The sequence below is a fragment of the Mixophyes fleayi genome, chromosome 8 (genome assembly GCF_038048845.1).
Source record: "Mixophyes fleayi isolate aMixFle1 chromosome 8, aMixFle1.hap1, whole genome shotgun sequence".
NCBI lineage: Eukaryota > Metazoa > Chordata > Amphibia > Anura > Limnodynastidae > Mixophyes > Mixophyes fleayi.
In genome coordinates this window covers 24,319,346-24,337,830 of record NC_134409.1, presented here as the reverse complement: position 1 = coordinate 24,337,830, position 18,485 = coordinate 24,319,346, and the positions used below count along the sequence as shown (strand labels likewise).

The following is an 18,485-nucleotide window of genomic DNA, read 5'->3' as shown; positions in this document are numbered from 1 at the left end:
AATTATGTGATGAAAGATGGAGCCGGTAATTATAACTAATATGTTGTACAAGTTTGGAATAAGACCTTATGATCTATATTGCACAGCGCTATGCAAAAAATACACGTTTAGAATAAAACCCTATGATCTCTGACCGGTCTCAATAGGCTTATAATATCCTAGACTGACTTTTATATAGCGGCTAACCAATGTGTTCTGTGAGATCTGGTTAAGACATGCAGTCCTAGGATAGTCGCTATATAAGCTAGTTCCTAATTGAGCTCAGGCTTTCATAATGCAGGGCTAAGTAACCTGTCTGTGTTACAGAGTACTGTTATTCGTAAACTATAAAGTTCAATGGCTACTGTAGCACCCCTATCTGGGTTAACTGTATGGTCTATTGGTAATAAGAATCCCTAATAGCGAATAAACTATATAACTGGGAGACAGTAGCGCAGAAACGCCGACGTGCGTTTCGCTACTGAGCTTAATCAAGGCACCGACGCGTGTTTCGCTACTGAGGTTAATCCCTTTACAAGGCAGCGCCGCTTTAAATTTAAGCTGCGAAGATGCCGAACTCGCGGGAGTTGTCAAAATCGGGGTATGATACATTTACCCCATGGGGTGCATACATTGCCATAACATAACATTTGCCAGATTGAAAAAGTCAGTACCATGAGTACTGTTATTTCGATCCTGAAAGTGATCAATAGATGACTGTATTGAGGGCTGCTACCACTGTGTTCAAGTGCTGGTGTAAGTAGCACGGGCAGTATACTTCAGGTAGTTCTTCAATCTCCCATGAGTAAGATTAGAGCAGACCTAGCGTTATACAGATTATACAAAGAGTTCAATCTATAAATTCTACTATTCTGAAACTGTCAGAGGGAGGACGTAGATATTTCAAGTAAAAGAGATGAAGGAATTGACACCCTCCAAAGAAAGAAGAAGGTTGTGAGAGAAGAAGACCCTGGATCAACAGGCTGCTACGGAATAGACTATGGAATACTCTGTCATACCTGACCCCCCACAGCCTTCAAAGCTTTAAATACTCCCTGAAACCCCAAGGAGTCCTTTAGAAATCTATATAGAAACTGTCTCAGACTTCTATGGAGTAGATTGTAAACCCAAATGGATACTTCTCCTTTATATAAGTGGGGGCACCCTTTTTGTAGGTTGAGACAATCTTGAGGAGAATGCAGTTTATTAATTCACTAGGATGGACACAGTGGATGAAGCCATTCTGTAGGCTTAACCAATACTCAGAAGAATGCAGCCTATCCATTCAAAAGAAACTAGCAATATCACAGCGACATGAAGCATGTCACTCATATCTCAGTGTTCTCACTAGTTCCTAGTGAACTCATAACATAAATTTTGGGCCAACCCAAAAAGAAGGCTGCTCCACCATGTGTAGGTGACAAGTACACATTGAAATGCATAGATATGACAATAACACATTGTCATTCCCTTATAATCTGTCACATGTTCATATAAGCACAAAGTCTGTTTGTAGAAAGGAAACGCCTAGATGTTCTGGCTGCCAGTACATAGTTCCCCCAGGGGACTATCCCCATGAAGCAGGCGGAGCCACTAACAAAATAACCCTGCATGAGCTTTGAGTTCCACAGTTCCCAGTTGGGTTTATCCAGAATGGAGGTGTGTGTCCGGCTGATAAAGACCACAGCATCTTATGTGCAGAAGGCTCTGATCTTTTGCTCTCTCTTAATATATGTTGCTGTGGGCAGACTCCTCATGTTCCTCTTCCCACAGACCATGAAGGCTTTGCTGAAATCTCATTTTCAGATGACAGAAGGCCACGTCCCAAAGTTTCAATATGAAGATTGGGGACCCACAGTTTTCACATTCAAATTCCTGTGGTCTATCCTGCAAATCATGTGGCTTCGGCTGGAAGATGAAGCGTTCTTGGGAAGAACAGCGCCCAACACACCGGTGGTGGACCTAGACGGTGAACTACATCACATTTGGGACTATTTCCGAGGTACCGTAAGAACATTCATGTACACATATGATGGCGTTGTCTGACATATACTGGGGATATTTATTAACAGGTGGAATAAATGGCAAAAAACAGTCTGCAACAAGAGGTAGTACAGAAATCTGTACAGTCTGTAGCTTTGCGTGGTGAAAAATGTCACAATGTTTGGATAAAACAATTCATAACACTATTATATTAATAATTAGTGTTATATTAATAATTGATGTTATTCAATGAATAGTCACTACTTCACATTTTATCAGCCCCAAAAAATGCTGGAAAATTAAAAGGTGATTGATATATATATAATTTAGTTTATTTTTTGTATCCCTCATTTCCCTAAACTAGCAGAACTGTGGATATTCTGTCCCAGAGGGTTCATAATTCGATAGATGCTGCCCACTCATACGGCTTACTCATTGTTTTCTAAAGAAAAATGTTTAGGAGTCATTGACATCAAATTAGAAAGCTATTCCAGTTGGCAGATGTCATTCTGCTAAACGGGGAAGAGAGGACTATGGGAGAATAACATTTATTTAGGAGGTCCATGAAACAATTTTCCTTCAAACTAAGAAATGTTTTACAAGGTCCCACCGCATCCCTCAATTAGTTTACCTGTATCGCAAATAGGCCTGCCACGTGGCTCTGTGACTCAGCAAGGCTCATTTACGAGAGTGTAAATACTGTTTTGTGGTTTCTATTTTTGGCAGCATCTGTGGGTGTGCAAATGTTTGTGTTGTTTTGTGGGACAACATTATTTAAAGGAGATAAAGAAGGGCATTCATTTTCTCAGCAAAAGTACCTGCATTTTTCATCACTTCTGAGGTGTAGGAGATAAGGTATTATACAATACTTTAAATGAGGTGTGTTTTGCACCTTCCATTGAAAGTTTTGTGGAAAGCGCTTTACTAGGACCAACTTGACCACTGTACTCATTTAAGCAAAGGTGACACATGTAATAAAGACAGTCCCAATTCAGCCCATAGCAAAAGAAAAAAAAATAGTGGTGTGGGCGACATGCCCCTTCTGTTCCTAGTCACCACTCTAATTTATCGGAACAAGCACAGGAGTATAGGGAATTGGCGCATGTGCAAATTGAGGGCAGAGGTGCTCTGGAGATTCCAGCACCAACCTGGGTGGTCCAAAAGTGTTACTAGTTTGGACTTTGAAGTAACATATTACTGTTTCCACCATGCTCGTTTTCAGGGGGATCCACAAAGCTAGGCACAGATTGAGTTTCCGGAGGCAGTTCCAAGGACCGTGAAGTGGGCATGCATTCTGAAATACGCTTACTAGACAAGTAGGCACACTTGCACAAATAAAGAAACAGTGTGGTTCATAAATGAGCCTTAGAGCAAGTGCTAATAATTGTGCAGTAACATAGAGACAGATAGTCCACGATACACCTATTCACAAAGTATGTGGAATATTTCTGTTGAGTGTTGCTCCGCAACAGTGGTGGTGCGAGAGTGCATCCATGATCTGTGTTCACAGCCACATACTGATTTAGTTACCACCTGTGCAGGGCCGGTGCTGCACCCCTCCTGCCCGCCGGTTGGCGCATGCGCTGTGAAGCGCATGCGTATGCTCAGCTCCCCAATATCTCCTTACTTCTTCTGATACCTTCTCTGTTATCCGCAGAGCAGGAACTCGGAAGTTGATGTGGCACAGCACCCGTGCACAAAGAAAAGAACATTTAGGCGCTTACCAGGCTTAACGAGTTACGCCAGCCCTGCACCTGTGGCCAGTGGATTATAATGCTGCTAGTGCTATGTGAATCAGGCTGATAGTTACTATCACCACGACAGGGCAAACGGCACATGCATACACCGCCCTATTGTGTTCATCAGTGATGTGATTTATTTCTTATTATTGGTCGTCGAGATACTACTGTGATTAAATATAGTGGGCCTGATTTATTAAGGAAAGTAAAGCAAAAAAAAAAAGAGTAACTTTTCACCTTGGCACAACCATGTTGCATTGGAGCGGGGGTAAATTTAAAATGTGGGGACATATTTATAATCGAGGTAGGGCAAGATCAACTGCAAATGTCAGTGTAAAAATAAAGCTATCAAGTATTGTGTGCTACATGGGTAAACAGACAGTATTTAACTTATGTGCAAAATAATAAACTAATTTGCATTCTAACATGGTCTTGCAGTGACAATCACAATATGTAAATGATATATTATCCTGTAAAGCCAGCAGTTCTCAGTAAGTGAAAGTAGAAGTAATATCTGGAGGTGAAGACAGAACTGACAGCCCAGAACCCACCCAAACCATGCCTTCTACTGTATGTGTATTGCTTGTCATATCTTTACTGTACGATTTCAGCCCTCAGGCAGCAATACGGTTAGGCACACCCTTGCACTGGGAGCCAGAATCTAGGAAAGCGACAATTATATGCAAAACACATTACCATAACAAAATTGTTTTGTAAAGCCTCTTAGTGAATTTCCTTAAAGAGACTGTAACGTCAAATTTTTTCTTCGCTTAAATTGTGCCTAGAACAGTCATATTAATATTCTATAATATGCTATACATCCTTTTAGATTATCCTTGTGCAGGCTGTGAGCAAACTCAGAGTCTTGTGTCTGCCACTTCTTTGACTGCGCTCTCTTGAAGCTTTCGGTCCTTTTTCACAATGATGACATAACCAGAGCCTAATGACTTCACACATATGCTTTGCACTGAGGCCATGCTATTGTATTGTGTGTGGGTAATCATAACTTAATAAGGATGAGCGGTTAGGTCTGGAAATTAGAATGGTAATCCTATTCTAATGGCGTGCTGGTTGCCACTTCTGGCAGGGGGAATCCATGCTCGTTGTCCCCTTGTTTCAGTGGTAACCAGCGCAGGCTATAACATTGGGAAAGGGGTCTTAGGGCACACAATTTGTTGTATTTTTCAATCATTCTATTCTTAAAATGTCAATCATCATTATTAATGTAACAATGATGACTGCCATATCTTTAATCTAGCTCCATCAAGATTACATTTATAATCTTAATGCACCCTCCTATTTACACTGCATTTTAATATATCCGCAACTCAAAATACATGAAAGGCCACAATTTTGCAGCTGTAATTTTACATTTACATTGAAAACTGCTGCCTACCCTACATTCAGCCCAAACTGAAGTATGTTTTACCTTAAATAGTAATTCAGTCCACACTGAAAATTCCATAAGATGAACACTAATGCAAAATATTACCTGTAGTTGTCTGCCTTAGTAAGTTATACTCTTCAGCCTGGTGACAGCATATTGCAGTGGATAACATACTGTAGTCATTGGGCAGCATGGTGGCTTAGCGGTTAGCACTTCTGCCTCACAGCACTGGGGTCATGCATTTGATTCCTGACCATGGCCTTATCTGTGTGGATTTTATATGTTCTCCCCATGTTTGCGTGGGTTTCCTATGGGTACTCCGGTTTCCTCCCACACTCCAAAAACATACTGGTAGGTAAATTGCCTGCTATCAAATTGATCCTAGTTTGTGTGTTTATGTTAGGGAATTTAGACTGTAAGCTCCAATGGGGCAGGTACTGATGTGAGTGAGTTTTCTGTACAGCGCTGCAGAATTAGTGGCGATATATATATATATATATATAAATAAATAAATGATGATGATGTCTGTATGACAGCATACCTTGGGAGGAGCTAGGAGATTATCCCTGGGCTGGGTTAGACGTTAGGGAACAGTACTCCCTCCCGCAGAGAGACCTCCACTGACAACATACTGCCTACAGGAACAAGGTGCCCCTTGACAGACATTGGGGGAGCTGCTGGATTGGGTTGAACACAAACTTCAGCCAATATTATACATTAATGTTCAATTTATGGAACTCCACCAAAAACTGAATTTTGAGTTTGAGGTGGAGTTGATGCGAGACACAGATGAGACTGTCCCAGAGGACTCTCCTGCTCTGAAAGCAGAAAGCCAGCTTTTAACAATCTATATAACTATTATGATGTACTAGGATAGCTTGTCTGGGAATAAAAATATATTGAAAAATATATATTAAATATTAAAACAAAATTATTTCCTTGAAACAAATATGTGCTTTTATGCAGTAAACAATCTTGATATGTTACTTGTTTCAGGTCAGCGTCCCTTGGTCCTCACATTTGGAAGCTGTACATGACCTCCGTTCCTCTTCAGTCTCAACGAGTTTAACAAGCTTGTACAGGATTTCAGCTCTGTGGCAGATTTTTTGATCATCTACATTGATGAGGCTCATGCAGAAGGTATGAAAACAATCAGATCCCAGGTTGTGTTCTCGGTTTTAAGCAATGTACAATTTCACTGGGATTTCAAACAAAGCAACTGACACTTTCCTTTCTCAGACATGATATAACAGCAGCACACAGCCTTACTGTAAATTAACCTGCTTGCCTAAAGTATAGCCCTGGTACCCTGAGTACCTGTAGACATTCCTTCCTCTGCCTGGTCTCCAGCACAAGTAAACCTACTCCAAAGGATTGTTAGGGTCACGGGCACCTCCTTTACACCAGCAATAAGATATATGGTTCTTTAAAAACAAAAAATTGTTGACATATCCACAAATGTGCTGTAACCCATCCAATCACATTCTGGATTTTTTTAGTACAAGTTAAATAATGAAAGTAATAGACTAATAGAAAAATCTACCTTTTTGTAAAAACAGACCAAGTAGATACAAGTTGACAAAGAAGATGCAGACTTGAGAGAGGGTCGAGAGGGCCCTGCTCATGAGAGCGTACAGTCTAGGAGGTATATTTACTAAACTGCAGTTTGAGAAAGTGGAGATGTTGCCTATAGCAACCAATCAGATTCTAGCAGTCATTTTGTAGAATGTACTAAATAAATGATAACTAGAATCTGATTGGTTGCTCTAGGCAACATCTCCACTTTTTCCAACCCGCAGTTTAGTAAATATACCCTCAGAAGAGGGTAATGCTGAGAAAATAGGAGCCAGTAGGACTGGAGGCTGGTATTGTAGCAGGTAGAACATCCAGAGGGAGTAGCACTGGGTGGGGGTATGGTAGACAACATTGAACAGGAGAAGTCTTTAAAGTGCGAGTGAGAGGTGGCTATAAGAAGGGAGACAAGGCTTAAGTCAGAGGCAGATTGAAAGGGGCAAGAAGGACAGTATCTTCTGACTTAGTCATAGGTTTATGAGGAGAAGGTGTTAATGAGAGCAGATATTTACCTCCTAATTAGTGTATGTAGCACCATATACAACTTCGCCCAACATGGCTCAACATATAATTAAGGAATGGGCAGGTCAGCAGGAGCTAAGCTTATAGTTAACCAATTCAGAGCATGGTCATCCAACAAGCAAAAGTAGTCTACTGTAACTTGAGTAATCATTTTATATATTGTATAACATTAAGCCTTCCACTTACCAGGTGTTAGGTGCTAAAAGCACAGCCTTACAAGTTAATTGGGCAAACAGGAAAGTTGTAGAAAAATGTAAATATACCCTTTTCATATAGTGGGACTATCTTCCCAATAGGAGAAAGAGCGGACATTGGTGGATGCCTTGTTGTGTGTCAGATAGGAAATACTGGTAAGGAATACACTATGGCAGTGGATATCAAAGTTTCTCAGTTCGAGGCACCCTTAGGATCTCCATAATTTTTTCAAGGCACCCCTAAGCCAAAATAATTACCAAATAGTACCCCTCCGTGCTTACCCAGCTTACCATCAGCCCTGGCCGCGTCACCCCATGGAGCCGCAGCCCACAGTTTGGGAACCACTGCACTATGGCCTTTTCTTCTCCCTTTTTTAAATTGTTTTTGACTTGTCTAACCTCTTCCTGCCACCACTTGAAACCAAAAATATCAAACTCTCCAGAAGTATGAACATATATGTCTCTATTAAACAGTGATGGGCAACAAGCGCCTCTATGGCGCACGCTGCACTTTGATCCTTCACTTGCGCCCCCCAGATCCTTCCTGCTTTATTGTCAGATGTGTCTGTTATAGCTTGTAACACTTGTTTAAAATGACTACTTATATGTTATTACACATAGATGTCTCTTTCTTTGATTAAATGTATCATTTTAAATTATTACTCAGAATAAAGATAAATTGTGGTCCCTTTGAGGGCTAGATGGCCACTCATGTGGTCCCCCAAAGTACATCAGGTTGCTTATGACTGCTCTAAAAGTTATGGTTGTAAACAAATATACAGGTAGGTCCTTGACAAAAATTAGAAGTCACCGAAGCACTACTGCATTTTTTATTGGAGTCCAAAGCTTGGTAATGGGCTGTTTTGCCTATAGAAGACTGAATGTACACAGCCCACTTTGAACAATTGTCAGTCCTCCCTTCTGACGTTCTGGTCTGGTCTGGTTTTTTTCTTAGAAGTAGCCCATTATTCAGTCATAACTCCCCCCTCCACCGCCCAGAAACCCAAAAGCACAATAATGTACCAGGAGCTCTTCCTCCAGCAACAAGCAGGAGGCGTAAGTAGTGACCTTTTGTAAGTCCTGCTATACACTGGCCACCAGATGGGAAGTCCTGCTATTGGCCATCAGTTGGGAAGAAGTCCTGCTATACACTCTCCATCGGTTGGGAAGTCCTGCTATACACTAGCCACCAGATGGGAAGTCCTGCTATTGGCCATCAGTTGGGAAGAAGTCCTGCTATACACTGGCCACCCGATGGGAAATCCTGGTATATACTGACCACCAGATGGGACATCCTGCTATACACTGGCCACCAGATGGGACGTCTTCCTATACACTGGCCACCAGATGGGACGTCCTTCTATATACTGACCACCAGATGGGATGTCCTGCTATACACTGGCCACCACATGGGATGTCCTTATATATACTGGCCACCCGATGGGAAATCCTGCTATATACTGACCACCAGATGGGACGTCTTCCTATACACTGGCCACCAGATGGGATGTCCTTCTATATACTGACCACCAGATGGGATGTCCTGCTATACACTGACCACCAGAAGGGAAGTCCTGCTATACACTGGCCACCAGATGGGAAGTCCTGCTATACATTGGCCACCAGATGGGATGTCCTGCTATACATTGTCCACCAGATGGGATTTCCTGATATGCACTGGCCATCAGATGGGAAGTCCTGCTATATGCAGGACACCAGATGGGATATTCTGCTATACATTGGCCACCACATGGGATGTCCGGATATACACTGGCCATCAGATGGGATGTCATGCTATATGCAGGCCACCAGATGGGAAGTCCTTGGGAAGATTTGTTTCTTCATAATCACAAGTTCATGCCACTTCTTAAGCAGTTTCTGAAGAGAAGTTGTCAAAAGTATTTTAGTGTAATGAGCAAATAGCAAATAAGAACAGTGGGTGGTTTGTAAAAATGACACCAGTTGAGATAACAATATATGGCCTAAGTATGTGCCCACTAATGACAAGTGGAGGAAAAATGTGTTTTTGTGCCGTTCAGTGCATTAAATACCAGCTGAGGTATTGAAGTATCTCCTCCTGCTTCTCTGTCCTATTCCTTACTGCCTAATTCCTTGCTCAACATCCCTAAACACACTCAAAAACTAATCACACACATACTCAGTGCAGTGAGATGTCAGATGCATTATTTTGGAAAAACCCAGAACCCCCTTCTCTTCCTTCCATTATCAACTGCATGTGACAGGTCATATGGATTATATTACGTGCACATTACGTCACACTCCTGTCCCATTTACTCAGGTTTGGAGCCCGTGGACCGTATAACATGGCTCCCCCCCGCCCTTGGCGTTTTGATCTTTTGATCCTCTACATGGTCGATATTCCGCTCATGACACTCACTTACATCAATATATTCTATAGTGAACAGCGACTTCCCCCTTACTCCCTCCTCTTCCCTCTTGTTGTCTATCTTCTCTTTTTTCCCTCACTTACTTTACTCCCATTGCAATATCAATCGTGCGTAATGTTGCTTGCCTCTCTCTAGGCTTTACATGTATGTACGTTTTCTGTGTCTTGGTCCTACAAGTGATGTCTTCATCATGTGAGCCTGGCTCCATCGTGCATCTCATAACCTGTTATGCTGTATATACCTTTGTAAAACCCAATAAAAATGCTTACTAAAAAAAAACAAAAAAAACAGCCGAGGTGACAAGTAATGTATATAGTCTGAGTGAACTCAAGTTACACTTATGTGTACCATAAGTACATAAACAGTGGGTTTTAAGTTGATTAAAGTACTGAATGATATAAAAAGAATGAGTTAGGCCGAAAATGTGGCCAATTTGTACAATGGAAAAAAAACAAACCTGTTGAACTTCAAAGATTGTAAGTCACTATATGGCTAAGTAAGTTGGCTGTAAATATAACAAGTATACTATACATAGAACAGAAGCAATATGAAGATTAGAATACTCAGAGGTCACTGATAAGTCACACCTCACATCAAAGTCACCTTCACAAATACCAGCATACATATGTCCTCCTAGAACAATCCCTGAAGAATGAGGGCCAGTGACTGATGCTGCTTTTCTAAAGCTACTGACAATTGTCTGATTCTCCAGAGGGTGTAATCATTAAGCAAAATTTGGACAAACTGATTAGCAAGTTGCAGAACTGTTATGAGGAGACAACAAGATGTAGTTGTGCGCAGTGGTTCCCAAACTGTGCCACGGCTCCCTGGGGTACAACAGCGATCTCACAGGGGTGCCACCGCCGTTGGTACTTACCAAGATGCGCCCCTTTCTCACCACGGAAGCTCCGAAAACCCTTGTTCACTCGCTTGTTATCTCTCGCCTTGACTACTGTAACCTCTCTCTGGCGTACTTGACTCTCACTTTGACCCTCTAAAGTCTATCCTCAATGCTGCTGCCCGCCTCATTTTTCTCTCCCGCCGCTCTATCTCTGCTGTCTCCCTCCATCAGTCACTATATTGGCCTACAGAATTAAATTTAAACTCCTCACCCTCACCTTTAAAGCTCTTAATCAATCCTCCCCTCCCTACATCTCCAATCTCATCTCTACCTACACTCCTAGCCATCCCCTCTTCTCTGCCTGTGACCGCTGTCTCACTACTTCACTGATCACCTCTTCTCACTCCCATCTCCAGGACTTTGCCCAGGCTGCTCCCCAGCTGTGGAATGATCTTCCACGTTCCATCAGGTTAGCATCTACTCTCAAAGGCTTCAAGCGTGCCCTTAAGACTCATTTCTTTATTCAAGTCTATCAGTCCTCCTCCTAACTCCCTTGTACCGGCTCTCTTCCCCAGTTAGTACAACCCTATTTGTGTCTCTCCCTTTCCTTTAGGATGTAAGCTCTCAGGAGCAGGGCCCACTTTCCTTGTGTGCTCCTTCTACTGTTCCATCACCCTCTATACCCCTTGGCCAGCTTCCTTTGCCCAGTTTTCTTAAGCTTCGGCCTACTTCTAGCTGATTACTGCTATCACTTTCACACATTGTCTCAGATATAATTTGATTGCATTACCATGTTACCTGTGTGTATGTGTTTTTGTTTTTGCTTTATTGGTTTCTTTCTGTATCATGTTGTGTCATGGGTCACTGTTTTCTGTATATGTCATGTACAGCACTGAAGACCCTTTGTGGCGCCTTATAAATTAAAGATAATAATAATAATAAGCAAGGCTGGGGAGTACTTGGTAATTAGTTTGGCTTAGGGGTGCCTTGAAAAACTTATGGAGACCCTAAGGGTGCCTCGAACTGAAAGAGTTTGGGATCCATTGAGTTATGACATTCTGACTGCTAATAATCTGTGACTTGGTTTATTTTTCTGTTTGTAGATGGATGGGCTTTGAAAAACAATATATCTATAAAGAAGCATAGGAGCATCCAGGACCGGCTTGCTGCAGCCAAACGTCTGCTGGAGGAGCTGCCTTCTTGCCCTGTGGTGTTAGACACTATGCAGAACCTGTGCAGTGCTAAGTATGCAGCTCTGCCGGAGAGGCTGTACATCCTGCAAGAAGGCAAAGTCATATATAAGGTGACTCGCTACAAGATATAACACATTACACAGTGTCATGCCCCCAGTGATGGCTTCCCGTCTGAGATATCAGGTGTTAGCCGTAACCGGTTTGGGGCTTTGATATTCAGGGAGAAGCCCTAAATCCTACAAACATCCCCTTTTCACAGGATAAAGGGCCTATCTCACTTAATAAGTAGACCCCTCATTTTTTTTTTAATAAACATTTGGACTGCTGAGTATCTGAGAGGTAATGACTGCAGTAATAATGGAGGCGACAGGCTTGAAAAATAGTAGACTACTCGAAAAGCAAGTATGTCCGAACAAACGTCTAATATTTACAGTATTCTGAAAATGAGCAATCTGGGGGCCTGATTCATTAAGGATCTTAAATTAAGAAGTTTCTTGTTTAAGTCTCCTGGACAAAACCATGTTACAATGCATGAAAAAATAGTCAGTATTTAACTTATGTACAAAACAGAAAACGAATTTGCACCCCTTGCATTGTAACATGGTTTTGTCCAGGAGACTGAAATAAGAAACTTCTTAATTTAAGATCCTTAATGAATCAGGCCTCTGTTACTTCATAGTTCTGGAATTTGGATGTACAGGGGATTGGTTTTGAGGAAAACCTGCTACAAAAATCAGATGCCAATTTGCCAATTCAGCTTTAGGGTACTACATGGGAATTTGTCACATTATTATTATTATTACCATTTATTTATATAGCACCACCAATTCCGCAGCGCTGTACAGAGAACTCACTCACATCAGTCCCTGCCCCATTGGGGCTTACAGTCTAAATTCCCTGACACGCAGACACACACAGACTAGGGCCAATTTGTTAGCAGCCAATTAACCTACCAGTATGTTTTTGAAGTGTGGGAGGAAACCGGAGCACCCGGAGGAAACCCACACAAACACAGGGAGAATATACAAACTCCACACAGATAAGGCCATGGTCGGGAATTGAACTCATGCCGATGTGCATTCAGCTCATAAGAACACAACTAAAACAGACCATGGAGAAGAGTCTGGTCACACACACAAGGACCATGCAGCTGAATCCACAGCCCAACAGACACATGAATCTTGCCTAGGTCTCCATCCCCTAATACTGGATGTGCACTATATGTTTTACAAGTCAGCGTGTGCAACATTAAAGAGTCATTAAATTGAGAATATCTTAATTTTATTTAACAATAAATACTAAGAAAGTTTGTGGATTATATAAAACATAATCATTTTTTTTAAATGTAAGTTTAGACACTGACACATACATCTAAAAGTGCCCATTTTATGGATTGACTGCACTAACTGGGCTCCACAGGATACAGGTAGGTAACAAATTCAATACACACAATTGCTTGGAGCTCAAATAGAATACGTTATGCCCTGTTAATGAAGCTGGCGGACAGCTGCACACATAGGTAGATTTTCAACAGTCAAGTTTTGACATCCAGTGCCTGATTATCCAATAGGCTGACTAGGCTGCATCCTAGAGCGCAAGGCTTTTGTGGGGGTGCAAAATTGTGACAGGTAGAAGTATAAACTGAAACTAATTTTAAAATATAAAAGAGAATAATTGTTCTCCAAAGTATAAAGGAAACATGAAAGAAAAATGTAGCAATGTTTTAATCTTGATGTATTCCCAAGGTAAAGGCTGAAGACAATGAGTCATCCTTGGGTGGGCGCTTGAGGATAAGTGATTGGAGAGAAAAGTATGGAAACAGGTGCAACTAAGGTTGTGTAATCTGCTTAATTCAATATATCTGATATTTTAATTATAGGGCAACATGGGTCCCTGGGGCTACAAGCCAGAAGAGGTGCGTTATGCTCTTGAGAAAAGGAAATAGTCTGAATGGGTGTTACCTTCCACATTATCTTACTACAGATCATCACAATGCATTCTCAGAACCAGATACTGTCTGAGCCAAAGTGAACCGATCTTAATAAATTCTAAGCACCGGATATGTTATCACCAAAACAGACGACAGACGACTTTAATAAACGCCGTAATACAGCCACAGTAGTACACACAGAACCGGACTGTACAATGTATTTGTGTGTGAAGGTTGCCGCTTAAAGCACTGCTGGCCTCAACCTGAAGTTGCAAATTATTGGAAGTGTTCTGTGTTCTGGAAACAAAAATAAAACTTCTTTTTTTTGAATGTGAAAGTATTTTTTTTACTTTTTTTTATTATTAGTTCGCATTGAGTGATTCTGTTCACTTTGTCCAGTGTAACCACTAGACATATAGGGCCTGAGTCATTGAGGAGAGCAAAGCATAAAAAAGGAGTAACTTTGCACCTGGGCAAAACCAAGTTGCATTGGAGGGGGAGGTAAACTTAAAATGTGGGGGACAGATTTATAGTTGGGGCAGGGCACAGATTTATAGTTGGGATAGGACATGTCCTAGATCAATTTTAAATTTCAGTGTAAAAATAAAACTATCAAGTATTTGTGTGCTAGATGAAAAAACAGCCAGTATTTAACTCATGTGCAAAATAATAAACTAATTTACACCCCTTGCATTGTAACATGGTTTGTCCCGGAGAACATCACTCCTTTTTTTTTGCCTTACTTTCCTTTTGACTCATCATGATTATCATCATTTATTTATATAGCGCCAACATATTCCGTAGCGCTTTACAATTGGGGACAAACATAGTAAACTAATAAACAAACTAGGTAAAACAGACAAAGAGGTGAGAAGGTCCGGCTCGCAAGCTTACAATCTAATGGACAATGGGAGTTTGACACATGAGGTTAAGTCTACATTTGCAGTTGGCCCAGCCAGACTGCAAAGGTAAAAATGACTCATAAGCTAAATGATCCTGTCACACAACAATGGTGATCAAGGGGTAGTTGTATAACAGGTGGTAATAAGATAATGTACTGAGGTTAAGAGGGTGGTTGAGGAATATTATAAGCTTGTCTGAAGAAGTGGGTTTTCAGAGAACGCTTGAAAGCGCCATTGACTGTTATTGCAAGATCACGTGGTGCGGAAACAAATATAAAACAATAGCACTGTGGTAGTTATGACAGGACAGTGCAGTGCACGTTTTCTGCTGTTAATTAAATGCATAAATTATAAAAGTAAAAATATCAACTCTGAGAACTGCCTACTGTCACATTTGCCGCTCCCTCCTAATTAATTAGAACTTTTCTACCAATTAACTGCTTGTTTCACCTACATTTATCTATTAGATGACTCAGGAAACTATGGTGACAACAAGGCTACCTTTATTTTAAGTGTAGTATTTTTTGAATGCCATTAAATGTATTAATTTATGTGCATATAATTATATGCTTGTATTATATTACACAACTAGACTGAGAAACTGCTCCATTGGAAGGTGTGGTCAGGAAGTAATTAAGCAAATAACACCCCAAGCATGGTCACAGTCATGTATAAAAATAATGGACTGTCCTAGTGGGCTACCTATAATTATGACTAGCTTAACTAACTAATGGTTCATGTGAAACAGCTGTCGATTTTTTTTTTTAAACAATCATTTTTATTGCAAGTCAATGCAACCAAAACATGTCCAGCATGCGGATTTGTAAATAGCATATAAAATAAAGAACATGTTCAAACTGTGCAAATGAATTTATATTACTTTGAGAATTTCATAAAATGAAGTGAGAAGGGTTGGGAGACCCACATTTTTTTTTTAAAAGTTTAAGGAAAGAAAACTTGGGAGATAATAAGAGTTAGGAAGCGACCTGTGGTTTGAAGACGTATAAAGTAAGAGCTGTGAGATATTTAGCAGCTAAAGAAACAAAAGGAGAGTATAATTTTTAAAGGATAAGGTCTTTATTGAGAGTACTGATGTTACAGAAGTCTTTGGAAATTCAGGTTTATAAGAATATGATCAGAAAGCATTTGGGATTCCTGAGTTCTAAGTAAACCATGGCTCCCAAATCAGATTACATTTATCTCTTCTATTATGTATATAAAATATGTCTCTTAAAACCCATTTCTTGATCAAAGGCTAACAGCTCTCCTACTAAACCACCTCTGCTCCCCCCATCTCACCCCTGTACATCTGCCCCTCCCTTTAGATTGTAAGCTCTCACTAGCAGGGGCGCTTTCCCCGTGTACTCCTTTCTCCACTACTTTGCCGATGTCTTCCGTCCGTTCCGCAATCAGGGACTCTGATCCTGTATACTGGGTACATGCTCAGATAGTGTTGGCTTACTCCCTTTAATTTCCCCCTCTTCCCATGACTCATGTTTTAAGGAGAGTTTATCCCCCTCCTATCTCCTTAGTGCTGGTTATATTGTTCTGTCTATATTGTAGCAAAGTGCCTATATTGCCATTGTACTGTTTTGCCCTGTTTTTTTCCATGTTATGTCTTTCTATATACTCTGTATGGCTCTGAGGACCCCGTGTGGCACCTTTTAAATAAAGGATAATAATAGTGGTTCATTTTTCTTACATTCCAGCTATGAACCAAACCTTATTTTGGACTATGTGGAGGTAGAGGTTGGCACTGAACGCCAAGTGGCTGGGAGGTCATGGAATATTAGTTTATTACGTTTTTTAGAAGGTCTGATACAGGGAGTCATGAGGTAGTTTTTAAACGAGATGTCCACATGAAACCCTGAAGAAAAAAACATCACCAGCAAAGGGCTACAGCGTGCAGAAGCACCATCTCCAGGATTGTGACATTTGTGCATGAAAGGAAAGACGGGATTAACTGCACATGAAATATCTGAAAATTTCTACCAGTTTCAGCAAAAAAATGGTCCTGCAGGATACTACAGTCAGGCTGCAGAGCATCAACCACTCATCACACCTAACAATGTTCATTTTAGAATTCAGAGGTTCAAAGAGCGCAGGAAATGTACGACCAAGCAGTGAAGGAAGGTGAGACGGTCTGATGAACCTTTCCTCACCATGTTCTTGACAAACACGTGTGACACCAATCTCAAGAACTTGTTTTTAACAGCTAAGGATTCGGGTGGTTCCATAATGGTATGGGGCATATTTTACTGGCATGGTGTGAGTAGTCCTTCCATTAGGAGACAATGTCAATGCTAATTGCTACGTAATGGTACTCAGTGATCATCTTTACCACACGTTGCAACATTTCTATCCTGATGGGAGATGTGTCTTCCAGGATGATAATTCCTCCTTCCACAGAGTACATGCGATTGCCTAATGGTTTGATGAGCAAGACACCGACGTTATCCATATGTTATGGCTTTCTGAGTCACCAGATCTGAACCCAATCAAGAATTTATGGGATATTCTGGAACAACACCAGAGACAGCATTTTCTACCACCATCAACCATGAGTCAGCTGAGTTATGGTCTTATAGTAGATCTGTGCTGCATTCCTTCTGCACAATTCCAGACATCGGTAGACTCAATGCCCCAGAGCATACAGACATAATGGCCACACGTCGTGACCAAACGCCCTAATAAGTGACTTATATTGGCATTTCCATGTTTTGTCCGCTATCTGTACAAAGCCTTCTCTGTTTGCAGAGGGTATAAATACTCCAAAAGATGTGAAAAAAAAAAAGGTGGGTGGTAATAACATAAAAGTGTTGTCTGAAACTCGCTAGTTTGAAAATTAAATTGAATTACCAGGTAGACATGTCAACAGATGAGCAGATAGAATAATGGTGATGTACAGTGGGAAGGCTCAGTTGTCCCTTTCTGAAGAAAGTGAGGGTCTTCAGTAACATATTCAGGCAAACATACCTGGCAGTAAATGTATCAAGCTGAGAGTTTTCTGGCGATTTTGAAAAGTAGAGATGTTGCCTATAGCAACCAATCAGATTCTACTATCATTCTGTAGAATGTACTAAAAAATGATAGGTAGAATCTGATTGGTTTTTCAAACCCGCCGTAAAACTCTCAGCTTGATACATTTACCCCTAGATGTTGGTCTGTGTTGCCATTACGAATAAATACAATATTTCATGGATATATATTATGACCTAGTATCAAAACCTTGCGTTAGCTTTGCCACATTTTAACTTCTCCTGATCTCTTTAGCAAAAAGTCTTCTAGTCTGTCCACAGAACTCTGTTCTAACTTACAGTCCCATCAAGGTACTTATTATCCAATTATTAATTGTATAAAGTAACATTGTTACATAACATGTTATAATCCTATGCATTAGTTGGGTTCTGCCTATCTAATTAATATAATTTTATTAGGCGTTTCATAACAAGCTATAATTCCTTATGCAATTGAATCTATGTATAGAGAATATAAACTACTCACACATCAGATATCCCAGATATACATTTCATATGTAGCAAATAAAATATGCCAATTAATTCACATCTGTACTACATTAAAATACGTGACTGTTCATAGTGTGTGTATAACATTTTTAAAATAGATAAATATATGTGTAACGGAGACAATGTAGTGAATAACATTCAAATAGTGGGAAAAAACTAAAGCCTATATGTAGCAAATAATAATAATATATCAGTTGTGTGATATTAATGTACAAATACAATTTCTGATTAACTGCTATATTTGAGATATTGTTATATTAATATATTTGTACTTTAGTTATTTAATTAACAGACATATAAGCAGTAGT

General features: G+C 40.5%; 1 protein-coding gene across 2 annotated transcripts; it reads left to right on the top strand.

Moving 5' to 3' along the window:
• The first annotated feature begins 1,528 nt into the window (after nucleotides 1-1,528).
• DIO1 (iodothyronine deiodinase 1) lies at nucleotides 1,529-18,270 on the top strand. 2 transcript variants are annotated; one of them, XM_075182137.1, is made up of 4 exons: nucleotides 1,529-1,981; nucleotides 6,085-6,228; nucleotides 11,729-11,928; nucleotides 16,360-18,270. In XM_075182137.1, the coding sequence occupies exons 1-4, from the start codon at nucleotides 1,591-1,593 to the stop codon at nucleotides 16,363-16,365; spliced, it is 741 nt and encodes a 246-aa protein (XP_075038238.1). In that variant the 5' UTR covers nucleotides 1,529-1,590; the 3' UTR covers nucleotides 16,366-18,270. The 2 variants fall into 2 exon arrangements, with proteins under 2 accessions (XP_075038238.1, XP_075038237.1); XM_075182136.1 differs by lacking the exon at nucleotides 16,360-18,270 and adding an exon at nucleotides 13,698-14,085 and having other exon boundaries at nucleotides 1,532-1,981.
• The last annotated feature ends 215 nt before the right edge of the window (nucleotides 18,271-18,485 follow it).